The 27501-nt window shown below is 45.8% G+C and overlaps 2 protein-coding genes across 14 annotated transcripts in view; both read right to left on the reverse strand.

The window, feature by feature from the left end:
- The window catches only part of nadsyn1 (NAD synthetase 1), a 30516-nt gene extending 20970 nt beyond the window's left edge, over positions 1-9546 (reverse strand). For 2 of the 13 annotated variants that reach the window (XM_061756224.1, XM_061756207.1), the window contains exons 1-4: positions 9320-9543; positions 7412-7472; positions 3975-4091; positions 3253-3306 (exon numbers count right to left, since the gene is read on the reverse strand). In XM_061756224.1, coding sequence (XP_061612208.1) covers positions 3253-3306; positions 3975-4091; positions 7412-7472; positions 9320-9404 — 317 coding nt within the window. In that variant the 5' untranslated portion in view covers positions 9405-9543. Of the gene's footprint in view, positions 1-82; positions 2681-3252; positions 3307-3974; positions 4092-7411; positions 7473-8531; positions 8646-9319 lie in introns of those variants that run through there. The other 11 variants (XM_061756236.1, XM_061756227.1, XM_061756251.1 and 8 more) reach the window with 10 other exon arrangements.
- Positions 9547-12408: 2862 nt separating this feature from the next.
- The window catches only part of dok4 (docking protein 4), a 28676-nt gene continuing 13583 nt past the window's right edge, over positions 12409-27501 (reverse strand). Inside the window, exons 3-8 of the mRNA XM_061766313.1 lie at positions 26401-26515; positions 25170-25289; positions 19694-19883; positions 16119-16257; positions 14680-14791; positions 12409-12757 (exon numbers count right to left, since the gene is read on the reverse strand). Coding sequence (XP_061622297.1) covers positions 12612-12757; positions 14680-14791; positions 16119-16257; positions 19694-19883; positions 25170-25289; positions 26401-26515 — 822 coding nt within the window. The 3' untranslated portion in view covers positions 12409-12611. The remainder of the gene's footprint in view (positions 12758-14679; positions 14792-16118; positions 16258-19693; positions 19884-25169; positions 25290-26400; positions 26516-27501) is intronic.

Raw genomic sequence — 27501 nt, forward strand, 5'->3', positions numbered from 1 at the left:
ATGGGATGGAGAACAAATCAGTTCGTTCATTTGCTAGTTTAATCCCAAATGGAATCCAGTTAAGTCAGGAGTGTGCACAAACCTGAACCTAAAAACACAACATACATCTTCGTCAGGGTATGTGACAAGGCGGACGCAGTAGCCGAAGCCTTCGTAACACACCTCGGTCTGCATCCTCAGGGCATTCGATCAATCCCAGCCGGACCGCTCTAAGGTGTCTCGCCTCGCATCCAAGCAGGCTTGAACAGTTTATGTGCAAGTTGCACTCGTGAGGAGAGCGCCAGCCTGGCTTTTGGTGTGGAAAGCTCAGCGCTCCACCAATAATATCAGAAGATTGATCAACTTCATCAGGATGTCAACGCGCCCAAAAATCTCCAAGCAATTGTCGTGTTAGTTGATGGAGAAAAAGCTTTTGACAAAATTCACCGGTCATTCCTTTTTTGCACCACTTGACAATTTTGGTTTGGGTGATTCATGGATCCATTGGTGAGGAGTGTTATACGACTCACCCGAAGCAACAGTCGCCGCTCATAGGAATAAATAGGAAATCCCATCACAAAGTTTGACTATATGCAGACGGTCTTCTTCTTTCTGGATTAAACGCCCAAGTCCTCACGTCAAACAGTCTGCAATTTCTTTGACATATTGTACGGTTGTCAGACTCTATCTATTGGTCAAAATCAACCATACAGTGGACCCCGCTATTCACGGGGGCCGGGGAACAGGCCCAACCGCAAATACCGAAAACCCCTCAATAATTGAAAGCCATTATCATTGTATTGAAAATGTGGTTTTTTTAACCCCAAAAAGGATTGAAAAAAAAAAAGGGGAATATACCGGCAATTTTCGACCCCCCCAAAAAAATGGACAAAAATAAACAGGAGTTGGTTCCACCAAAATATATACATTTTAGAAAATGTACATTTGAAGAAAAGAACAAAAAACCCATCTGCAAATAGGTGAATCCACGGGCGCCATACTGCAAAACCGCAGAGGTCCGCTGCACTCCCAAAAACAGAAAACTCATGGGAACCTGCAGATCAAAATCCAGACAACGCATCTGTATCTGGGTACGTTCATCAATCTGGATCACGTTCCACTTTGGGCATCTGTGCCGACTTGAAACGTCGGAATAGTCGAGATTCAAATTCGACCTTAACTATATATTCAAACGCGCATTAAAGCCGTTCAAAACACGAGGCACTGCTTGAATATGCTTGGATTTTAGAAGGAAGATGCCGACCCACAGCAATTCATTTCCAGAATCGCGGGGCAGCTACTATTTTATGTGATAGGATGCTATAATCCTAATGGTTAATAAATGATGGTTTCAATATTTATGTATAGGTAAATGTATTCAGTGCATCCGTCTCGTAACGGCGGACACATTCGAAGGGTACGTTGGGAAATTGGCTCTCGCCGCCCCGGAACGTTCAGTTGTCCGGAGCGCCAGACTCTGGGCGTGAGGAGACGGAACGTTGAACGTATCCCTGTCGATGGCCAACGCGCTCATTCGGAAAACGCGGCACGCTCTGCCTTTCTCAGAGCGCAGCCAAGGCGTCAGGTTGAATTTCCGAATGTACCCGAAGTAAACCAGGTTTCGACGTGCCATCATCAAAAACATCTGCATATGGATTAATTAGCCTTTACTGATCCTGGGGGGGGTCTATTCATATATCTATATCGATATAATAGTCTATTATCTATCAGATGCATCAGATCTCCAAAATCCAAATGAAAAGGCAGCATTTCCATTTTGTCAACAATCGACATCGCTGATGGGTTGGATGAGAGACTTTCGGCATTGATCCGAGTTTCGGTTTCTATTTTGTGAAATTCCTTTCTTGTACAGGTGTCTTCTCTTTATACATTTCTTGTGTCCACTATTGCGACTGAAACAATGTGATTTCCCCTAATAGAGCTAATTGTATCTTGTATGAGAAATATTTCTTGACAATACTAATATCCTTTCATCCTTGCCCCCGTTCAAGCAACATACTCATTCATTTACGGTGCTCTGTGTGGCTGTGTATTATTTCATATTTCAAGACACGTATGAATTTGCCTGTTCAAACTTGGGTACTCTCTCTCTCTCTGTGTGACAACTTCCGTATATCAGCAAATCACTTCTTTCAGTTTGTTGACTCCGTGTCACGAAAGCTTCGCAGTTCGCATGGCTTCTCGGTCTTTCTCCCGCTCATTGGGCCTCGTCCTCCCTTCGTGACGACGATACTTTGAAGAAGTAGAGCTCATTCGCTACCATGGAGCTAATTATTAGTGGCAGCCAGGTGGCGTAATAAAATCACGTGCACCAAGCATTCACCGGTAGGACCCGAACAGCAGAAAACAGGAAGGTTTTGGACGACTATTCCATGTGGACACGCCGGTTTTTTGTTTTGCTTTTACAATATCGTGTTTATTTCATTCAATGCATTTAAAGGTTCCCTATTTTGGCGATTTAGACCTCCATAGAGTGACTCTCTAACATCGACTGAATTTCATTTCCAAAAACACCTTGGTTTTGTCCAGAAAAGGCCCCTCTGACACCTACTTCTGTTTGACCCAGTTTTGTACCCGCTTTGTCCGCATTTGGCTAAAACCGCTCCCTTCCCGTGTAGAAGAGCACACCTGTTTGTTATGTTGACAGTGCTGGCTCGGGTGCGGGGAGGTAGGCGGAGATCTTCGCTAGTGACGTAGATAAGATGGAGAAATTGAAAAAAAAAAAAACTCATTCAGGAATGCGTGGACGGTGTTCATTCATAGTTCACGTTTACTGAGGCGCCATAGATGCAATATAACATCCCCAAATAGTAAAATATGGGCCCTTTAAGAAACTTGTAGTGGCCAGCATTTGACATATCCTGGTGGCCGGACACGTCAGATGCCGGAATGCATTTTGGGTTTTTTCAATATCCGGAACAATCAGCGTTACGACCGGAACGAGTCAGCGTTCAGTCATTTCCAGAACAAATACACACATTTGACAAATCTGGTCTATCCACCCTTGAGAAAAATAAACTGAAGACGCGCCCAACGTTTGGCAGAATTATTTAGCTCACCAATTCCAATACCTCATCAAATGAATCCGCCCTAATAATCAGCTGAAATAACCTTGAATTTTTCTGCCGAGAACTTTGGACTTTTCTGCATTGGAGTGCGCGTGCCTCCGCCATGCCGACCTAAAACACGATTTGAAGGTGCCGTCTGATTTGGGGCACTGTATTGAACGTTTTTCAAAGTTTTAAACGTTACCTGTTGAGAAAAATCACCCGGCAGTTGTAGCGTACGTTGCGATGCATGATGGGCCTGAGGGGAATATAACACAACAAGGACTGCAATTGGAATAGGGAAGAACGTTCCGGTTTCATTTAAAGTGGAAATGTACTATTTTACAACAACAACATCTTTTCGTCATCATTCCATTTCCTGTCTCGGGTCGCGGGCGCGCTGGAGCCTATCCCAGCTAACTTCGGGCGAGAGGCGGGGTACACCCTGAACCGGTCGCCGGCCAATCGAAGGGCACATAGAAACAAACGACCATTCGCACTCACATTCACACCTACGGGCAATTTAGAGTCTTTAATTAATCTACCACGCATGTTTTGGGGATGTGGGAGGAAACTGCAGTACCCATTATAATTAGAAATATAAGAATATATATTGGCGGCACGGTGGGTGACCGGTTAGAGCGTCAGCCTCACAGTTCTGAGGACCCGGGTTCGATCCCCGGCCCCGCCTGTGTGGAGTTTGCATGTTCTCCCCGTGCCTGCGTGGCTTTTCATTCATTCATTGGAGACTCTAAATTGCCCGTTGGCATGACTGTGAGTGCGAATGGTTGTTTGCTTGTCTGTGCCCTGCGATTGGCCGCCAACCGGTTCAGGGTGTACCCCGCCTCCTGCCCGATGACAGCCGGGATGGGCTCCGGCACGCCCGCCACCCGCGCGACAGAAAATGGATGGATGGATCATACTTACATTCCCACATCACAGATAACATCCAGAGTGATGGGAGATTCTAGAAGCTTCTTGAGAACTTCAAAACAGTGTAGCAATGTATCCGATTCATGAAAGTGGTCTGCACAACCATAACCACTAAAAGAATGAGGATGACAAGAACGTTGTCAGCTGATCTATGCAAAGAAAATGATCCCCATTTTGCCCGAGACATTGGAACAACATCCGACACTGACACGTCGATACACTGCCGGCATGTACAGTAGCGCAAGCTCAATGTAACGGAACACGATTTCATGTTTTTTGGGATGTAGCGGACAGAAGGGTGTCCAGTTCACTCTAACCGCCGTTTGTCTGTTAGTTCCGGAATTGGCCGCTTTTGTCGACTGCCGCCGTGGCGCAATCGACGGGACACGGAGCGCATTTCCGGATTGGTGCCAATTTTCTTTTTTTCAACCTCCGGAAGTTCACCGTTATCTTCGTTTGTATCATTTCAAGCCAGGCTTTCTTTTTGGAAAGTCAAATAGTTCTCGTCCAATGAATAGCCACAGAGTTATGGGAATTTCCACAACAAAGTTGGGAAGAACTTTCGGAAGAATACTTTATTTCCATTAGAGAGATCATGCCACAAGTGTGTTGAGCTGTGATAGCTGCCCACGGAGGATACGTTAACGAGTCAAAGGTTTAGGATACATTTCTCATGGGGATTTAGTCCATGATTTCCATTGCAACTTTCATTCATTCATTCGTTCGTTCCTTTTCCATACCGCCTCTCCTCACGAGGGTCGCGGGCGCGCTGGAGCCCATCCCAGCGAACTTCGGGCGAGAGGCGGGGTACACCCTGAACCGGTCGCCGGCCAATCGCAGGGCACATAGACTCAAACAACCATTCGCACTCACACTCACACCTACGGGCAATTTAGAGTCTTCGATCCACCCACAACGCATGTTTTTGGGACGTGGGAGGAAAGCGGAGTGCCCGGAGAAAAGCCACGCAGGCACGGGGAGAACATGCAAACTCCACACAGGCGGGGCCGGGGATTGAACCCGGTCCTCAGAACTGTGAGGCAGATGTGCTAACCAGTCGCTCACCGTGCCGCCACTTTTGTAACTTGAATATTAAATTTGTTCCGTGTTTTCATTTCAGAGTAAAATGAGAAATTGAACTGCATAAATTTCAATTTTAAAAAAGCAGACAAAATTGGGGTATTCTAAAACTTTGGACCGGTAGTGTATATTTTTTTTAACTAAATATACAGTGGGTATGGAAAGTATTCAGACCCCCTTAACTTTTTCACTCTTTGTTATATTGCAGCCATTTGCTAAAATCATTTCAGTTCATTTTTTCCCCTCATTCATGTACACACAGCACACCAGATTGACAGAAAAAAAACTGAATTGTTGACATTTTTGCAGATTCATGAAAAAAGAACAACTGAAATATCACACAGCCATAAGTACTCAGACCCTTTGCTGTGACACTCGTATATTGAAGTCGGGCGCTGTCCATTTCTTCGGATCATCCTTGAGACGGTTCTACACCTTCATTGGAGTCCAGCTGTGTTTGATGATACTGATTGGACTTGATTAGAAAAGCCACGCCCCTGTCTAGAGAAGACCTCCTAACAGCTCACAGTGCATGTCACAGCAAATGAGAATCATGAGGTCAAAGGAACTGCCTGAAGAGCTCAGAGACAGATTTGTGGCCAAGGTTACAAAAAGATTCTGCTGCACTTCAGGTTCCTAAGAGCACAGTGGCCTCCATAATCGTTAAAAGGAAGACGTTTGGGACGACCAGAACCCTTCCTTGAGCTGGCCGTCAATCGGGGGAGAAGAGCCTTGGTGAGAGAGGTAAAGAACAACCCAAAGATCACTGCGGCTGAGCTCCAGAGATGCAGTCGGTAGATGGGAGAAAGTTCGAGAAAGTCAACCATCACTGCAGCCCTCCCCTAGTCGGGGCTTTGTGGCAGAGTGGCCCGACGGAAGCCTCTCCTCAGTGCAAGACGCATGAAAGCCCGCATGGAGTTTGCTCAAAAAAACACCTGAAGGACTCCAAGATGGTGACAAATAAGATTCTCTGGTCTGAGGAGACCAAGATAGAACTTTTTGGCCTTAATTCTAAGCGGTGTGTGTGGAGCAAACCAGGCACTGCTCATCACCTGTCCAATACAGTCCCAACAGTGTAGCATGGTGGTGGCAGCGTCATGCTGTGGGGGGTGTTTTCAGCTGCAGGGACAAGTCGACTGGTTGCAAAGAAAGGAAAGATAAATGCGGCCAAGTACGGCGATATCCTGGACGAAAACCTTCTCCAGAGTGCTCAGGACCACAGACTGGGCCAAAGGTTCATGTTCCAACAAGACAATGACCCAAAGTACACGGCTAAAATAACAAAGGAGTGGCTTCAGAACAAATTTGTGACTGACCAGAGCCCTGACTTAAACCCAATTGAGCATCTCTGGAGGGACCTGAAAATGGCTGTCCACCAACGTTCACCATCCAACCTGACAGAACCGGAGAGGATCTGCAAGGAGGAATGGCAAAGGAGCCCCAAATCCAGGTGTGAAAAACGTGTTGCATCATTTCAAGAAAGACTCATGGCTGTATCAGAATCCGAATCCTCTTTATTTGCCAAGTATGTCCCAAAAAACACACAAGCAATTTGTCTCCGGTCGTCGGAGCCGCTCTCGTACGACAACAGACGGTCGATTGACAGAGAACGCTTTGGAGACAGAAAGACATTGACAACAAAAAAAACAGTCACTGAGCAATAAAGGGTTGCTCGTTATCTGCTAATGCATTGCACATTTATACATTTTTTTGACAATTGTTATGATACGCTCAAAAGGGTGCTTCTTCCAAATACTGAGCGAATGGTCTGAATACTTATGGCTGTGTGATATTATACATTTCAACAATTCCGTTTTTTTCTGTCAATCTGGGGTGCCGTGTGGACATTAATGAGGGAAAAAAATGAACTGAAATGATTTTAGCAAATGGCTGCAATATAACAAAGAGTGGAAAATCGAAGGGGGTCTGAATACTTTCCGTAGCCACTGCATATCGAGCAAGAACGGGAAAGAATTCCACCTCCAAAGCTTCAATAATTAGTGCCCTCAGTTCCCAAATGCTTATTGAGTGTTGTTAAAAGGAAAGGTGATGTAACACAGCGGTAAACATGAGCCCGTCTGTCCCAGCTTTTTGGGAACATGTTGTAGGCATCAAAGACAAAACGAGTGATTATTTGCAAAGCTTTAACACTACATACTTTTTAGTGTATTCAATTGAATATAGGTTGAAAAGGGTTCATAAAACACTGTATTCTGTTTTTACAACGTCCCTACTTTATTGAAATTAGGGTTTGTATATCGGGATACATCGTTGTCGGGATATTAAATGTTGTCCATATCGCACAGCACTATTACATGACATCAAATGGAGGACATTTTAATGAATCACACCAGATTTCCAGCTCTGGGCCCAGTCTGTATTTGGCTCCATTTTCTTTAGCAATCTCAATACCTGTAGGAAGACAAAGAACAAAGAACAAATGATTCATGCTCTCGCCAGACGGCACCATGACCCCCGACCTCGGACTGGGACCGTGATCCCTGTCTGCGCTCCTCCGCCGAGACAGACGGCCACGGGGATGCCTGGTTTATCTCACACGGACGCTAAATGAATGACCAGCCAGTCCGAAGGAGCTCATCGAAGCGGAGACTAGGAATCCTGACTCCTCACCTGGACTTTAAATCAATTAGCAGCTACATGGACTCCCAGTCATCAGGAGACCTCCTGGATGTGCAAGGCTCAAGATACCAACCCCAAAATCTTGAAAATCTGTTGGTCCCACATGCCAAGATAAAAGTTCAAAAGGCCATTTGCCCCTTGAAATGCTACTCGTTAAGACATCCGGGACAACGGATGGGACACGAGCGACAACCACAGGCAGTGGACAATTACTGCGCCCAACGATTGAAAGTTACCACCCATCGCAATCTTCACCGGAGTTGAATTTTTGCTTGATACTCTTAAGAACTTTGCATGAACGCTCCCAGTGTTTACCATAACAACAGCGCCACTCGTGATTGTATTTCTTCGAATTTTCATGTCTGATGTCAACTGAACCGGATGAGACCTTCCACCCCACCCCACACAACACAAATGCCACATTGCAAATATTACAGTTGAAACATTCATTACAGGGATGAAAGAGGTTGTGTGCGTGACAATGCAAAGCTGGAAACTGGTCTCGTTATCTTAAATGGAGGATGGAAAAGTAACATTAAGAGGCGGGCCTTTTGGGCCCCACCCCCTTTTTTGGCCCGGGCGGAAAGCCCGAAGCCCCGGAGCATTGCGGTCTCATGAAGTACAGATCGGTGCATATTTGGGTTTAAATTAACGAGAACAGGAACACCTAAGCTCTATGCAACGTCACCGCGCAGGCTCTTTCCACCCTCACAGCAAAAGTTCAACCTTCTTTGCCAATGTTCGTCTATCCTTTGTTTTGATTTGCCCTGCATTGTTCCCCTGTCGATTCCGTTGTTAGATTTCATCCAATTTTCTCTAAAAATCCACTACCTGTATCATCAATGTCCTCTGGTTATCGAGAACTCTTTGGTCTAATTCCTGGAGCAACCTTCAGTTCACGAGACGTAGAGGTTTTTCGGCATTTTGTCCTGAAGTTTTACATATCTAAAACGAGAAAATCATTTGATTTTAACGCTTAAACTTTAAATCATGCTCAACCGGAAGTGGCGTGGGGCGTCACTTCCGGTTTTAATCCAAACCAATATCCGCTACATGACTATTTTTTAAACTGTTATTCTGTTCTGTTGAACGCTGACGACATTGTTTCTGTTTATGCAATGACCTTTCAAAACATGCCGCTAGCCACGAAAAAAAGAATCGCAACTTTTAGACTCGGTGAACAAGCACTCATATATTGAAAATACTGTAACCTCAGTTGAGCAGTTAGTCAGGAGCAGCCGAGCCGCCGTTAATGTCGATCACTGCCAATGGCGATCCGGAGCCTTCTCTAAAGACGTTTACGGAGCCTCGCCTGCCCGCGGACCTCGACCGGATCTTCCCGCATGCTTCTGCCGCTTTTGGCCAATGCAAGCGAGCCACTTCCGCGCTAGCACGGCGCTCCGATCATCCAGCAGTCTTAGTTAAATGTTATTTACTATCTTTAGAGTTTCCCATTTTGTTTGACAATTTTCTAGGGCACGGTAAATATTGCTGCCGTCACAGGTAACACATACCGAGTACCAGGCATACTAAATATTCTATTCCTTATTATTATTAATACTATCGTTATGATGATATCACGGAGGTGCAACAAATTGGAGGTTTTCTGAGTGACTTACTTTTCAGTATTCTCACGAAGTTGCCGTCAAAGTCCAAAGCCCACTGATCCAATGAGCACGTCGCGAGGGTGACCTTTCGTCCCATTCTCTTGGCAACAAAATAAGAATTTGCGGGTAGCACACGCGACGATTCAATAATGACCTGCTATGTTTTAAGAAGTGTATTGGTTTCAGCCTGTCACCACACCAAGTGTGCCTCTCTCAGACATGTCACGTGGGTGCTGGCAGGACGCACACAAGACACCACGCGGGCAGGACACGCCCCGCTGCACTACGATTGGCTGCTCTATCCCGATAGAATACGCCCTACTTCTTCCAGACGGGAACAGATCTGACAAAGTGGCGGCGTGAGTAATGGTTCCCGCGAACCCTAACGCACCCTAATTTATCCTTAACCCATCCTAAACCGCCTCAAGCCCAAAACCTAGCATTAAACCTAACCATAACATACTTCTTTGCTTTTATTTCGTGCAAATGTGATATATGTTTGGGATGGTCATCTCGTCTGCGTCCCGCGACGCAGGAGCCAATCATGTTCTAGTGGGGCGTGGGATTCCTAATAAGGGTCTCTGACACGCAACCCATTGGTATCATACAGAGATCCTGCCCTGAGCGCCGAATTTTACGACAACGTGGTTGCCATCTTGGATGTGGAAAAATGGAGCGATCGGGGAAGAAGCCCAATTCATTTGCTGCTTCAAGATGGACAAACCGTTTCACACTCCAACACAGATCTCATGGGATTCAGACGAAGCAGTGACATTTGATTGTATTTGTCCGTTGTAAAATCATTTTGCAAATATAATTTGCTGACTTTGGCTAAAAAAAATTCATTCCCACGGTGAAACCAGCCTTTATGGACAATGTGCACACATATTAATCACGATCAGAAGACATAAAGCAAAAAGCTATTTTCCATCCGTAGTGCAGGCCTCCAAACTAAGAACTCTTTCCTATTTAACTAAATCAGAATCAGAATCATCTTTATTTGCCAAGTATGTCAAAAACACACAAGGTTGCATGTTGTTGAGGAGGTTTTTGACATACTTTCCAAATAAAGATGATTTTGATTCTGAATTTGTCCCCAGTAGTTGGAGCCGGTCTAGTATGACAACAGACAGCCATTTGACAAAAAGAATGACTTTTGAGACATTAAAACAAAAACAAAAAACACAGCACGGAGAGTCACTGAGCAATGAAAGGTTACCGGTAATGATGATGACTATTTTGATGTCTTTTTTTTACAGTTGTGCAAATGCTGCAGATTCCTCTAGCAATTTAGAAGACTTCGAAATGACTAATGGATAGATAATCTGGTACAGTGACAATTACGCAAATGGTGCAGATACTTCTCAAGCACACGAGTGGCCAGCATTGATATGCAAATAGTGCAGCGTGACGAGACTACTACAGTGAGTGTATTCATAATGTATAATTGGCCCAACAGGCATGTGACAACAATCTCAAGACAAAATTGGCTGCAAGTTACAAAGGAATTGTACGTTAACAGTTTAAGAAGTTAATGGCAAGAGAGAAGAAGCTGTTGGAATGTCAGCTCGTTTTAATTTGCATTGTTCGGTAGCGCCGACCTGAGCGAAGGAGCCGGAAGAGCCGGTGACCGGGATGCGGGGGGGTCCGAGAGGATTTTGTATGCTCTTGTCCTAGTTCTGGCAGCGTGCAAGTCCTCAAGGGTGCGTAGGGGGGTACCGACAATCTTTTCAGCCGTTTGGATTGTCCGTTGCAGTCGGAGTTTGTCCTTTTGTTGTGGCACCGCCAAACCAGACTGTGACGGATGAACACAGGACCGCTTCGATGACCGCTGTGTAGAACCGCCTCAACCGCTCCTGTGGCAGGCCGTGCTTCCTCAGAAGCCGCAGGAAGTGCATCCTCTGCTGGGCCTTTTGAGGATGGAGTTGATGTCGGTCTCCCCCTTCAGGTCCTGCGAGACTGTGATTCCCAAGAACTGGGGCAGTTGTGGCGAACGATGCTTCCTGAAGTCCACCGTCATCCCTCCGATCTTGATCGTGTTCAGCTCCAGGTCGCGTCAGCCGCTCCACTTCCAGTTGATACGCAGGCTCGTCACCGTCTTCGATGAGGCCGATGACTGCGGTGTCGTCCGCGAACTTTAGGAGTTTGACAACTGGGTGCGTTGAAGTGCAGTCGTTCGTGCAGAGAGAGAAGAGCAGGGGAGAGAGGACACATCCTTGCGGTGCGCCGGTGCTGATGCTGCGTGTGGATGAGGTGGCCTCCCCCAGCCTCACCTGCTGTGTCCTGCCCATCAGAAAGCTGTAAAGCACCCTATCGGTCTGTTCTCTCTCTCTCCCGCTCTCTTTTGAGATATATATCAAAAGATGAATATGAGACAAAAGTTCCGAAGTCGAGATGTGTTAAACAACTCAGGACACCTGATATGGTCAAAGAAAAAGCTTGATCCAAAGACGAATTCCCCATCACGGCTCTGGCTTAGATTCAATAATACATCTGACATTACTACAGCTGCAATAACAATAACAGTTCTGAGTCGGATTGATTACAGTTTCAGTTTCCCATCACTTTTAAGATCAGAATGCAACCGTCATTACAAAAAATAAACGTCAAACGTCTTCTTCTTTGAATCGCCACTCCCGACACTGCTTCACTTCTTCTGCATTGAGCAGTTAGCATTATACTGTAGTTTAGATGCTACCTTCTGCTTTGCTCTCACCTCATTAGTAAACGAGAGAGAAAAGAAGAGAGTTCCGCATGCCTATGAACCGAAACAAAAGGTTTGGACATTTATCATAAACCGTCCCACCCCTAATTACGCTACTCAGCTGTTCTACAACATTCACAATCGCATTATTTTTATTTTTATTTTTAATTGTCCCAAACCAGTCTATGAAACTTAATGTTTGACCAGGGTTAGCGAAACTGTTAAATGAGTTTCGTAGTGACAGAACTTCAACGTCACTGTTGTTGTGTCTTTAATGTCAAGTCAGGCGATAACACGACAATGATTATATTCACAAAAACAACCCATTCCTAACTGCTTCCGTGATCATTTTTACACTGAAGCTTATACCGCGATGTATACCGTTACCGGTGAAGTGATTCAATTTATACCGTGATATAAATTTGAGGTCAGATCGCCCGGCCGTAGATCCAGGCATAATCTACCGAATATGAAATTGTGATTCTGAGTGGAGACCTAAACCTTAATGTTGAGATCGCCCCTCCCCAACTGAAGCCAAAAGAGATGACTCGATGACAAAACCACATTTATTGATACGAATACCAGAATGACAGTCACATGTCACGGTCTGGGGAAGGTCGGATGGAGTCTTTGGTCACGTGAATTTATATCGGGCTGGGACTGTGCGTGGGTGTTTTCAAAGGGCAGAGAAGCGTAGCGTTCCGCGGGAAAACAAGTCGACGTGATCAGCTCTTCCGAAGCGCTGCCTGCAGATCAAGCACAAACAGTTTTGTCCTTTTTACGATACGCACAATTCGATGGGAGGACCAACACTTTTCTAACGAACGCCCACCAAAGACCATTTTTGTATGTCAAGACAAAATGACTTTGGATGAACGGCAAACCCATTTCCATTTTGTTGCGATGAACTCACCGCTTCAATGTAATAACGGACGGAGGAGCGGGCAGCCTTGGAGGCAATATGTGGCTCGGCCTATCTATCGTTGTTCTCGCGCCACTTTTTTGAAAGTCGGGCTTGATTTGGTTGAGTGTTGTTGCACACTGGAAGAGTCATAATAATACGTGACGTGCGTGAAGCCCGCGATGCCTCCGCTACAAAAAGGAAGTGTGCTGGGCTGCTGCTTTGTAAAAACTATCTTCGCGGTTCAGCAGCTGAAACCGTCCACTGGCTGCCTTGATTCAATACTATTGAAGTCTAACCTTGTCAAAACTATTGCCAAGTCTGTGCGAACTGATTTGCAATCAATTACTCAATGAAATCCTTAAATTCCTTGCGATTATGCGTTGAGAAATATTGTTTTTCTTGCTCACGCGGTGGTTCACAAAGTTGTGAACTTCGCCCCATCCTTGTTTGTGAACGACCGAGCCTTACAGGGATTCTCCTTTTCTACCCAATCATGACACTCACCTGTTTGAACTGTGGAAAATTCCAACCAGGTGGTTTTTTCTTTAGTTTTTTTAGCTTTCCTCAACTTTTCCCAATCTCTTGTTTCCCCTTTTTGGGAACATTTTGCAGGCATCAAATTCAAAATGAGAGAATATTTGCACAAAAGAAAGCAACAAAAAAACATGAATCAGTGGGAGCATCACATATGTTGTCTTTGTGGCGTATTCATTTGAATATAGGTTGAAAAGGATTTGCAAATCATTGTATTCTGTTTCCATTTCCATTTTACACAACGTCCTAACTTCCTCGGAATTGAGGTTTGTACTTCCATCCGTCCATTTTCGGGCGCGCCGGAGCCCATCCCAGCGCTCAACCGCCAGGAGGCGGGGCACGCCCTGAACCGGTTGCCGGCCAACCGCAGGGCACACATAAACAAACAACCGTTCGCACTCGCATTCACACGTCAATGAACCTACCGTGCAGGGTGTGAACTTTAACTAGAAGGCAAACAGGAGGACTCGAGTCACAAGACTAGTTTTAGTACTTGCGACTTGCTTAACTTAATTTCATTTCAATTTGAAGACTTGACTTTGACTTTGTATTCATGAACACAATGTTGCTTTGAGAAACAAGCGACCCGACTTGTGAGTTTTTCGGAAAAACCTTTCGCTTTGACTTGCCAGCGCAAAATTGAGATTCAAGCACTTTAGGGTGGCAGTCAACTTCAACTCACTTCACAATCAGCGGGAGTTTGAAAAATAGGGCAAAAAGCCCTCCAAAAGGAGGTTTCGAGTGCCGCCCCACAGAATATCCCCATATCGGCCGTATCAGAAGCAGCCACCGACTCCGATCTACGTTGTGACTCGGCACGATCGGATGACTTGACTTATGACGCGTTTAAACCAAGTGATGCTTGAAATTTAGCGGAGATTCAATTTGACTTATTTGTTTTTGCAAAGGTAACTTGGGAATTGCTGCTATTAGAGGCCGTATGGGCCCAAAATAACATTTACCGCTCAAACGCAATCCAAAAAACTCTCGGTCCCACCCAAAAACCTGTCACGAATACCAAAAATCGCACAGTCACACCATGATTGAGTTGGTGCTCCACTCACAGTCCAAAAGCATCGAAGTTAATCGGATGCTGCATGTGAGGGATGACTCTTTGCGCCGTGGCTGTACGCTCACTTTCATACAGCCTCTCATCTGTGACCATGCAGTATAGAAAATGTGCAGTGTACAGTCCATGCAAAAAAGCGTAAAGGCTGGTGTGCAGCCTACCAGAGTCCATGCAAGACTGGGTTCCAGTAATATGGTGCCAGTAGGCTGATCTGGGCAGTATGGCAATAGGGGTAGAGGGGTAGGAGTTGGATTCCGAACCTTGAAACATCAACTGAAAATAAAACAGACATTAATAATGGAAAACAATCACATTTGCATTTGCATAATCATGAGTAAGAACTTCTATGTCACATTTAACAGGTGGAAGCAAGTAAATACTCATCATTTGGTTTCTCCGAAAGAAGGACTGGTAAAAATGGAAGCTCTGGGGGCCTCACTTATCAACGCTGGGGCCTGAAAGATACCTATGCAAGTTTCCTGTGCAAAGTAGCCTCTGGGACTTATCAACGCTGGCTAAACACAAAACGGGGCCTGAAAGATTCGTACCCCAAAAAAACCAAACATGACAAACTGGACCCATGTACGGAAGCTGGAACGCGTCTGTACGGGTACGCATGTTTTGGAGACAAGGAAATGGAGCAACGCATGAGGTGGTGAACAGAAGCCATGCCTTTCAGCCATCCAGTCTCAGTAGCAAACGCTCATTATGGATTAGATTTTGCACTTTGTTGTTTGTCCTTTTTGGAATATTGATACTCCTCATGCCTTGAAATTGCCGTTGGGGATAAATGGATTGATTGATTGATTGAGATGGACCTGATGCAAAATGACATTGGTGTGTGGCAAGGGCGACAGGCCTGTAGTCATTCAGACCTGAGATTGCAGGTTTCTTTGGATGATGGTGGAGCATTTGAAACAGGATGGCACTTCACACAGTTCCACAGATCTACTGAAGATCTGGAAGACTGGAGCAAGCTGGTCCGCGCAGACATTGAGGCAGGATGGGAACACACTGTGGGGCTTTGCTGATCTTTTGTTGTTTGAAGACACTTCTCGCATCCTGTTCGTGGATGCTTCATGCAGAAGGGGGAGTCAGAGGTGGGATGGTGGTCATTGGTGGTGCGGCTGGGTTGGTGTGCGTTCCCGCTCTTTGATAAGCGAGGCCTCTGGACTTTACTGATCCGAACATTCCAAACAGCTGAAAATGTCTGAAAAAGCTAAATAAGACAGCCAAACGTCTTGTTTCTCCCTTGGTACCTTAGGCTACTACATGTTGGTTAAGGCATTTTCACTACTAAGTGACGAAGTGTCTTTTTCGTATCAAGCAAAATATTCTCACTCAATCACCTTATTAAATAGACGTTATTTTTTCATAACTGTCTCAACTCTCTGCAAGGTGTGCAAACATTACTCTGGGATGTTGCTCCTTCTTGACATATCGAAATGGCTATTGACTTCCCACCCTTGTTGCAGGTTTTTGACCATCGCTTCCTGGCCATCGCTCTTACTACCGCTCTTTTTATCATAAATGGTTGTTGTCCATAAAGCTTTCTGAAAAGCATGTTGGGGCATCGAGAATTGTCAATGTCATAGCTCACTCTGTTTCTTGTCTCAACCTCCATCAGAACCTTCTTGTGCTGCTCAGCAATTGCCAGTGTGGAAGAGTGAACCATTTGATATATCTGCTCTCCTTCTCTGGTCTGGAACGTGTAGAGACCTTCACCGCTGTCACAGAGCCTATAAACAAAGTCGGAAATGAAACTGGGGTGATTCCATTCTATTGCATCTTAATCAGACACTCCAACAACTATGCAGGATTTTCTTTGCATCGATGTGTGGTAAGCTCCTGGTTTAGTTGCATGGGACTGGTATTAAATAGGTGGAGTGCATGCTAACCCGATGTAGCGAAAATTGTGTCCAGTCAGAGCTACATGATTGTTCTCCTTTTTGAAAAGGCTATAGCTGAGATTCCAAGTATACTGATTGATACAGGTGCAAACTGATAATCAATTGAGGAGTGCTGCAACAAATACAATCATCCTTCACTATATCGTGGTTCACTTATTGCGGATTCAGTGCATCACAGATCTTTCAGGTCAGTGGAGTCCAGTTACTTCCTGCACATCTCTGCTACAGTTAGCTTTATGAGCTATAGGATTTTAATCTGGCAGCAATGATTCACATTCACAGGTCAATTGGGCACTTCTCCTCAGCAGAAAGAGAAACTTTACTGAGGAATCGCAACTCGTACATTTGCTAATGGTCACCAAGTTGCTTGGGAATACAAAGAAAATGACCGGAAAGTCACGGTTTAAGACACAAGCCACAGTCAGGATTAAATTAAATCCTTAGCCCGAAGAATAGCGAATGCGCACACTTGTAACAATATGGACAGGAACACGATCAAGTAAAGAGCAATGTTTAGCGTGATTTTTTTTACAACTACATTATCCATCCATCCATCCATTGTCTTCCGCTTATCCGAGGTTGGGTCACGGAGGCAGTAGCTCCAGCAGGGAAGCCCAGACTTCCCTCTCCACACCCACTTCCTCCAGCTCTTCCGAGGGGATCCCGAGGTGTTCCCAGGCAAGCCGAGAGACGTAGTCTCTCCAGCGTGTCCCGGGGCGTTCCCGGGGTCTCCTCCCGGTGGGACGTGCCCGGAACACCTCACCAGGGAGGCGTCCAGGAGGCATCCTAAACAGATGCCCGAGCCACCTCATCTGGCTCCTCTCAATGCGGAGGAGCAGCGGCTCTCCTCAGAGCCCCTCCCGGATGACCGAGTTTCTCACCCTGTGGAGGAAACTCATTTCGGCCGCTTGTATCCAGGATCATGTTCTTTCGGTCACGACCCACAGCTCGTGACCGTAGGTGAGGGTAGGAACGTAGATCGACCGGTAAATGGAGAGCTTCAACTTTTGGCTCAGCTCCTTCGTCACCAAAACGGACCGAAACTAAATCCGCATCACTGCAGACGCAAGCACATCAGAGTAGAGCCGCTGCGCCTCCGCATTGAGAGGAGCCAGATGAGATGGCTCGGGCATCTGTTTAGGATGCCTCCTGGACACCTCCCTGGTGAGGTGTTCCGGGCACGTCCCACCGGGAGGAGACCCTGGGGACAATCCAGGACATGCTGGAGAGACTATGTCTCTCGGCTTGCCTGGGAACGCATCGGGATCCCCTCGGAAAAGCTGGAGGAAGTGGCTGGGGAAAGGGAAGTCTGGGCTTTCCTGCTAAAGCTACTGCCCCCGCGAAAAAATAAATACAAAAATAAATTAATTTATTTTTTTACACACACACACACGACTGGTTAGAGCGTCTGCCTCACAGTTCTGAGGACCAGGGTTCAATCCCCGGGCCCGCCTGTGTGGAGTTTGCATGTTCTCCCCGTGCCTGCGTGGCTTTTCTCCGGGCACTCCGCTTTCCTCCCACATCCCCAAAACATGCATTCATTGGAGACTCTAAATTGCCCGTAGGTGTGACTGTGCGTGCGAATGGTTGTTTGTTCCTATGTGCCCTGCGATTGGCCGGCAACCGGTTCAGGGTGTACCCCGCCTCCTGCCCGATGACAGCTGGGATAGGCTCCAGCACTCCTGCGACCCTTGTGTGGATGAGCGGCTCAGAAAATGGATGGATGGATATACACACACACATACACACACATTTCTATAATTATATATTATAATTAATTAAATAATTATGCGACTGGTTACAAATCTGCCTCGCAGTTCTGGGGGCCGGGGTTCAAATCCAGGCCCCGCCTGTGTGGAGTTTGCATCTTCTCCCCGTGCCTGCGTGGCTTTTCTCCGGGCACTCCGCTTTCCTCCCACATCTCAAAAACATGCACGCTAGGTTGATTGAAGACTCTAAATTGCCCGTAGGTGTGACTGTGAGGGCGAATGGTTGTTTTTTTCTATGTGCCCTGCGATTGGCTGGCCACCGGTTCAGGGTGTACCCCGCCTCCCGCCCGAAGATAGCCGGGATGGGTTCCAGCAGCCCGCGACCCTCGTGAGGAGAAGCGGCTCAGAAAATGGATGGATGGATCAATAATTATGGTCATTAAATATAAAGAGTTTGCTTAATAAAAGTTGATTGATTGCATTGCTTTGCTATTGATTTAAAACAAAGGGGAAAGCAGCAACTTATTGTTATTTCTATTATTTGAGCTATGATTTTACTTGTTGGGCCAGTTTTTTTCCACGAAAATCGGTGTTAGAATTATGAGGGTGTCCTTGGAAAAAGGTCTCCGCTCAAACTTTGAGAATCCCTGTTCTAAACAGTCAAATACTAATTGCGAGAAATGAAGCACTGTGAGGTTTTCACAAGGAAAATCTTCTAGGAATATGATTAATAACAAATAGAGAGCTGAATAAATTTGTAACACAAACGTGAACCTGCAACAGCGTCCAGTCGTTCACGTTCTCACTGGTTCTCCTTGGCTTCCTTCTCCGTTCGCCCGAGGTTCCCCTCAGACTCTGCTGTTGTGGTTAGCGGCCAGCGAGCTGAGCTAAGCTAACTATCTTGAAAGGGTTCGGCGAGTTACCACGAGTCACACACGAGCATCCTTCATGATCATTTCTCAACTTCTCAAACCTCAATAAAAGTGAGTACAAAAAACCACACACACACACACACACACTACACACACCTACACACACATTACACACCTCCATATGAAGCCTGCCTTGCTTAAATTCAATGCGTTATTTCCTGGTGTCGAAACTATCAATTGATTACGTTTTTAAAATGGTTTTAACTCACTATAGTTAACGTCTGGAAGGCTAACTTGCCGAGCACAGATCAATTCAGTTGGATCATAGGAATATAGAACAATACATCCATATAATGAATGAATCATTATGCAACTAACATATGTATGTTTAGACTGTAGTAGTAGTAGTAGGAATAGTAGATGGTGTTAAGTGTATAATGAAATCTGATGCAGAAAAGGGTCACAAGTGAGGTGATTAGTGCAAAGATGAGGTGAAGCTCGTGTTTGAGTTGAAAACAAAAAATCTGTTTGAAAAGTAAATAATCTGGGAACTAATGCCTTGCCACACTTTGTAAACATGAATGAAATACTATTCTTTCTATGTACCATACCAGTTGTTCCATCCCAAAGGTTCCAATGAAAAACTGATGTGATCAGTACTGTACTGTATGCATCAAGTCTTACCTTCCTGTTTCAAAGGTGAAACGAGTAGCATCACGCCCATAGCGTCGCAAGGAGCAGAGCGGCCAGGTGATCAATTTGGTACGGGGATTGTGAATGTCCCAGAGGTAAATGTTCTCATGGGTGATCTGCATCAGACACTCTCCATAGATGTCCATGTGGGGGCAGGGTAGCAGGAATACATTCAAACGCTCTAGGGAGAGGCCAAGCAAAGACATGAACCTTGTAAGTGGTAAAGGAGAGAAATAGGTGAATTGACCACCTGACTTACTTCCCAAATTTCAAGCATTTGTAATGAGTTTACTTATTTGTTCATTTTAGGCTGATGGCAGCGTCATGATTCTCTGATTCGGCCTTGCGCTGAGTTTGCTGGCCCTACGGAGTGCTTTTGGCCCACGAACGTGAGCAGAATTTGGTCCATAACATCGATATGAAGAGGACAATTCTCCTTGCTAAGGGCCTGATTTACTAAGATCCCAAATAGTGGGCGCTAAATTGAAGAAATATGAACATTCATTAAAGAATTCCATACCGGATCGGTCATGGCCCGGCTTAACAATGCCCTCCCCCGGCACCGTTAACCTGCAGGCCGCCGGTGTAAATTCAACTACTGTTAGCTGCTATGCTAACTAGTTCATTGCATCTGAGGAGGTTACCAACTGTAAGGTAGTGGTAGTGGAGAGTGTGGCTAGACAGCATAGGATGGTGATGTGCAAGATCACCATCTTCCTCTGGTGGTGGGGAGGAAGATTAGGAAGACAAAGGCAGAGCAGAGAACCATGTGGTGAAAGCTGAGACAGGACGAGCGTTGTGCGGCTTTTCGGGAAGAGGTTAGAGAGACTCTCGGTGGACAGGAGGAGCTTCCAGAAGACTGGAGCACTGCAGCCAAGGTGTTAAGAGGATGTCACAGACGATGTCATCTAAAGGAGGTTACTGACTGTAAGGTAGGGGAGAATGTGGCTAGACAGCATAGGATGGTGGTGTGTACGATGACTGAGGGTGGGGAGGAAGAGTAAGAAGACAAAGGCAGAGCAGCGAACCCTGTGGTGGAAACTGAGAAAGGAAGAGTGTTTTTCGGCATTTTCGGAAGAGGTTAGAGAGACTCTCGGTGGACAGGAGGAGCTTCCAGAAGACTGGACCACTGCAGCCAAGGTGATAAGAGAGACAGGGAGGAGAGTACTTGGTTTATCTTCTGGCAGGAAAGGAGAGAAGGAGACTTGGTGGTTGAACCTCACAGTACAGGAAATCATACAAGGAAAGAGGTTAGCTAAGAAGAAGTGGGACACTGAGAGGAGAAAGCAATACGTGGAGATGCGACGTAGTGCATAGGTAGAGGTGGCAAAGGCCAAACAAGAGGCATATGATGACATGTATGCCAGGTTGGACACTAAAGAAGGAGAAAAGGATCTATACAGGTTGGCCAGACAGAGGGATAGATATGGGAAGGATGGGCAGCAGGTTAGGGTGATTCAGGATAGAGATGGAAATATGTTGACTGGTGCCAGTCGTGTGCTGGATAGATGGTAAGAATACTTAGAGGAGCTGACGAATGAGGAAAATAAGAGAGAAGAAAGAGTAGAAAACGCAAGTGTGGTGGAACAGGAAGTAGCAATGATTAGTAAGGGTGAAGTTAGAAAGACACTAAAGAGGATGAAAAATGGAAAGGCAGTTGGTCCTGATGACATTCCTGTGGAGGTATGGAAGCATTTAGGAGAGGTGACTGTGGAGGTTTTGACCAGCTTGTTCAACAGAATTCTGGTCGGTGAGAAGATGCCTGAGGAATGAAGGAAAAGTGTGCTGGTGCCCATTTTTAAGAACAAAGGTGATGTGCAGAGCTGTGGGAACTATAGAGAAATAATGTTGATGAGCCACACAATGAAGTTATGGGAAAGAGTAGTGGAGGCTAGACTCAGGACAGAAGTATTTGCGAGCAACAGTATGGTTTCATGCCTACAAAGAGTACCACATATGCATTATTTGCCTTGAGCATGTTGATGGAAAAGTACAGTGAAGGTCAGAAGGAGCTACATTGTGTCTTTGTGGATCTAGAGAGAGCCTATGACAGAGTGCCCAATTTAAGGTGGAGGTGGGACTGCATCAGGGATCAGCCCTGAGCCCCTTCCTGTTTGCAGTGGTGACGGATAGGCTGACAGATGCGGTTAGAATGGAATCTCTGTGGACCATGATGTTTGCAGATGACATTGTGATCTGCAGTGAAAACAGGGAGCAGATGGAGGAACAATTAGAAAGATGGAGGCATGCAATGGAAAGCAGAGGAATGAAGATTAGCCGAAGTAAAACAGAATATATGTGCATGAATGAGAGGGGTGGTGGGGGAAGAGTGAGGCTACAGGGAGAAGAGATAGCAAGGGTGGAGGACTTGAAATACTTGGGGTCAACCGTCCAGAGCAATGGTGAGTGTGGTCAGGAAGTGAAGAAACGGGTCCAAGCAGGTTGGAACGGGTGGAGGAAGGTGTCAGGTGTGTTATGCGACAGAAGAGTCTCTGCTAGGATGAAGGGCAAAGTTTATAAAACAGTGGTGAGGCCAGCCATGATGCACGGATTAGAGACAGTGGCACTGAAGAGAAAACAGGAAGCAGAGCTGGAGGTGGCGGAAATGAAGATGTTGACCTTCGCTCTCGGAGTGACCAGGTTAGATAGGATTAGAAATGAGCTCATCAGAAGGACATGGAAATGAAGATGTTGCTCTCGGTGTGATCAGGTTGGATCTCTCTTTCAGAACCTTCCTCAAGGTACGCACCTCTCACCAATCATCCCTCGTCACCACGTGCATATAAGCCTGCCTGTTCCCGGAAATCCTCGCCAAAGTATTGCAGCTTCTTCAAGCGGTACCACGGCCCACCTGCCTCACGTAAGCCACACTATTCCTCAATCCCTTTTTGAGTCCTGTGTCTCTCCTCGTTCTCAAGGTTTCCCCCGTGTTCCTGATCCACGTCATTCCTGCCGCCAAGCCAGCCGCCTGTCCTCACCCCTGCCTGCCAACCCACCTCGGACCACCTCTATTACCTTTCCTAATAAACCGTTCATCATAATCTATCTGCCTCCGCCTGCTCTTGAGTCCAGCTCCCCTCCATACATGACACAAGAGTTATGCTTTTCCTTTTGACTCCATTTGCGTAAATACTGCAGTTGATTTGACAGGAAATAATCAATAAAATTTGGTTCTTCAATGGCACTGAGTGATTTTGCTTTCTGCAATGACTTGAGAGAGATGTTTGGCTTTTGATGTTCATATAAAACGGTGTTGTTAACTAATTCCGTGGGAGAGGTGGGAAGCAAGGGCGGACCGGCGTACAGGAAGACCGGGGATAGACGAGACCAAGAGGCAAATGAAACAGAAAGAGGGGGACATCGGGTGTGTCCAGCTGCCGAGTCATTGGAGTAAGAACAAACATTTCCGCGACTTCAAAGCAGACACACGATGGGTTTCATAGTGGTCTCTAAACCAATCAGAGATCGTGAAGAGCGGGGACCCTCCGTCTGATTGGTCCTGTGCGTGTCAGTGTGCGTTTGCATGAACGGGGGGTGCTAGCGTACAAGAAGCAGCCTTTTCTGAAGTCCAACGAGCTGGTATGTCGAATTTGTATGAAGTCACAACAAAGACAGCACAATTTAAAACCTCAAAGTGACCAAATCCATTTGAAACACAATTTCTTCAGCTGGGCACATCTCCTGTCAGCTTGCAATTATGAAACCCTTTGCCCAACAATGCAAATACAGACGTTAATATGGTGCACGTATGCTCACATTGTATACAGTATCGCCTTATTATTGTAAGAGGGTTAGCTATTGAACATGTCGACAAAGCAAGGCTGCAGTCTTAAAACGTTGAATCAAAAGAGTTAGCTTTGACATACTTGCGTTGTCATTAATGTTGCTACTTGACACTTGTTCTTAATCAACTAAAAACGTGATTGGCACTATATTGCCTGTGCCGGTATTTGTAAAAGTGTACTTTTTGGGAACATTGACATTGTTCATTATTCTTAGAATTAGAATTAAAAGTGAATTGTTCTCAAAAAGGATGTACTTGAATTATTATGCTCTAATATTAATTCAGTGGCATTAAAAAAAGAAATCAAAAATCAACGATATCATTTGTCGTGATAGTTTTTGGGAAAATATATCTTCCTAAAAAATTTGCTATCCTGACAGGCCGAAACACACATAATGATAACAACAATATTGTACAAACAGTATCCAAAATAATTCCTACAAATCTGCAATATTGTGGGACCGCCAAGCAAGAACCGCGATATAGCGTAGGATTACTGCATCTATAGAGGATTCTGCTCCGAACGACCGGGCCGGGTCCTAAGGCAGAACCACCGAAGTCATCTACCCTACAGCGCCTTTTTCTCTTTAAATGTACTCTTACGCCATCTTTATGAACATCGTATACGTCTTGCCATCGTAGTGAACATTATGCAGCACCAGACTATGTGGTAAATGTTGCCCACTCGACATCCATTGCAGCCTCTTCATCCTGGAAGGGGGATCTTCCCCATCTGCGGTCCCTTCTCAAGATTTAGTTTTTAGTTTTTCCTTGCCTGATAGGGGGATGTCGGCAATCATTGCCAACTGTGGGCCCGTGAAGCCCTTTAAGACTCCTTTGCGACAAAGAGATCTACAAATAAACTTGACTTGACTATGGACAGTAATCGGCAGCGACATACAGCTGAGGTCTGGAGACGTGACACGAAAAGCACGATCGGGATCGGGATAGAGGTGGCAGAGTATGGCTTGCGTGTTGGACACTGACATGCCAGCTGGGTGGAGAACCGGCACAAACGTCGTCCACTATCCTGCTGTCAAGTGTCATATGACAACCTTGTGATCATCCACCTCACATTGAGCGGTGAGATATGTGGACATAGGAGCGATTGTGATTGTTTGTTCACTTGAACAGCCGATGAGAGGTACTGCCCCACGAGGTATACGTATGATGAAAATGACAGGCAGGCCTCTCATCTTTTGAAGTGGGAGAACTCGCACAATTGGTGGCTGACTCAATATTTTTCGCCCCCACTGTATATCGACTTCGGATAGTGAACTATTGACAGTTTGTCTCCGCCCATTTTATTTACCCCACAGGTTGTTGTAGATTCACCCACAGGAGGTGGGGAGACGGGGCCTACGTAACATCGAAGCCATGGCTTTGCTGTAAAACTAAATTGGGGTGACAGAACTGACGGATTATAGCATTCTGAATTGGCAGATAAAACAGACGGATAGATCCTGTAGATAAAGATGTTGCAGATTATACATAAGTAACACGGTAACCAAGCATGCTTTCTTGTGCTGTGATGTAAAAATTACCCTGCTATGCTAACTAGCTCATTGCATCTGAAATATATTTGAGTTTGAAGTCAAAACATCAACGTTGTATGGCATCAATAGTTGTTGGTTAAAATAACGCTCTTAGAGGTGCGTGTCAGTGTGTATTTGGTAATTCGACCTGTGTGTTCACATTGCATTCCAGCTGCCAGGAGGTCTGGTTCTCCCATCCTGATGTCACTGACACTTGCTCCCAGACACTCCATTGACAGCATCTTGAACCAGTCTTCTGCCTCCAGTTCTGTGGAAAACAACCGGCAAAAATAGAAATAGGGATTTCTTAAAACGTACATCTGGGTGGATCGAATGCGTAATTCACAACGTGCTGTGGCACATTTGTTTGCGGTTCGAGACCATCTGGTGTGCCGCAGGAAATTGGCCAATGAAAGATATTCTTCCTCCACATGGCAAGTACATTTTTGGTACATTTACTACATGTTTGCGGCCGTGAGATTTTCTTCGCATGTAAAATAGGTGCCTTGGCTCAATCAAGGTTGGGGAAAAACTGGATGAGTTGGATCACAACGACCAAGTCGTTTCAGTGGAAAGGCCTTTTCACACCGCACTTGCCAATGCGATTGACGCACTCGACTTCCGTTCCTGATGTACTTGCTGAGGGCGCGGCAGTGCGTTTGGCAGTGTCGTGGCGCAGGCGGGCAACGTAGAGGGCGTCTGACGCTTTGTGGCGAATAGAAAGAAGTGTTGTCGCGGTAACGCCAGACTGGTTCTCCAATGGGTGGAGTGATTTCCGTGCGCTTTTTTTGGGCGGACTTGTACTGGGGAATTGAACGAGGCTAAACTCTCGGAGGTTGTGCCGAGCCATTACTGCTTCCGATTCTATGGGGTGCACCCATTTCCTTTTTTTCCTGCAGCTTAAAATGAGCAATGCCAGCGCTTTGTTTTCCAAAAAAGAAAGATGCATCTTGCCAAAGTTGCAGAGGTGTGGTCTGCTTCTCCAGCGGGAAAACATTTCCCGTTACTTCCCGGTAGGCTGCTACGCCCGTGTTTCCAAATATGGGCAGAGCGGACGGAGCGGGGCGCCATGGTCTCTGTGATGCGCGATGCTTTCACATTGAGCAAGTGCGATGCGAAAAGGCCTTCATAGCTTTGTAGCTTTCAAGATTGCGCTTGACCAGTTCTCAAGCGCTTCAATTTGACGACTAAACAAATTTGCATGCAATTCATTTCAGAATGTTGTCCACTGGACCCATTCACATTTGAGTCAATGTCCCCAAATGTCTTTCTTGGTGTATTGTTCAACAAAGGGCCATCAATGAACAAAATTGGAACCTTTTATTACCCATGGCATCATCATAGATGTATGAATCTTAATGTATTTGCGTTATCATTACCTGATTCACAAGTAAACATACGTGAGGTGTCGTCAGTAAATACAATGGCCACCGCTTGTCGCTTGCTATCCCGAGGCAGCCTTGTGACAGTCTTAACGTTGCTCATTTCTGTCACCTAGACAACAAAAGAAAGGAGGAGATAATATTCATGAAATGGGAGTCTCTGTCCCTCTCACTCGCTTTCACTCTCCTTTTCTCTCTCTCGATCTCCAATTTCTCTCAGCATTAGCGAGTGAGTAAACGGAAAGAGCACTGAGTGTTTGGTAGAGGTGATTGGTCATTTTTCTGTATTTCTATTTTCTCATGTTTGTAGAGATAGGAAAGGGCGGCAGGGCGGACGACTGGTTAGAGCGTCTGCCTCACAGTTCTGAGGACCGGGGTTCAATCCCCGGCCCCGCCATGTTCTCCCCGTGCCTTGCGTGGCTTTTCCTCCGGGCACTCCGTTTTCCTCTCACATCCCAAGAACATGCATGCTAGGTTCATTGACAACTCGAAATTCCCTGTAGGTGTGACTGTGGGTGCGAATGGTTTGTTTGTTTGTATGTGCCCTGCGATTGGCTGGCAACCGGTTCAGGGTGTACCCCGCCTCCTGCCCGATGACGGCTGGGAGAGGCTCCAGGAGAAGCGGCTCAGAAAATGGATGGATGGATGGATGGATAGATAGGAATGGTGAGTTTTTCATTTTGGGTGTGAAAACTTCCAAGCAATCATGAATTTGACTCAATTAAGTCGTAGACCTGGAATCAAGGTCTCACCGCCGCTCTATTTAAGGCTTTGCTGAAAAAGACTAAATATGTGGAGCAGCTGCTCACGAACGCACTCAAACTACCGGAAGGTATGGAGCTCCATATCCAGCGCTGACCATCGAGCACTCATGAAAAAAGCCCGGCCCAGAGGCGATACCCAGAACAACCGTCGGCAACTTTCTACGATTCGACACCGAAGAAGTTATTCTACAAAAAAGTGTGTGGCAAAGAAGAGATGATAGATAGGAAACAAACAAGTTTGATTTGGTCATGATTATGGGACTGAAGTCTTTTAAAAATGTAAAGCATACGTGAGTATCCAAAAAAAAAAAAAGATTGAAATCCGGTTCCAGAC

Source organism: Phyllopteryx taeniolatus, chromosome 2 (genome assembly GCF_024500385.1).
Source record: "Phyllopteryx taeniolatus isolate TA_2022b chromosome 2, UOR_Ptae_1.2, whole genome shotgun sequence".
NCBI lineage: Eukaryota > Metazoa > Chordata > Actinopteri > Syngnathiformes > Syngnathidae > Phyllopteryx > Phyllopteryx taeniolatus.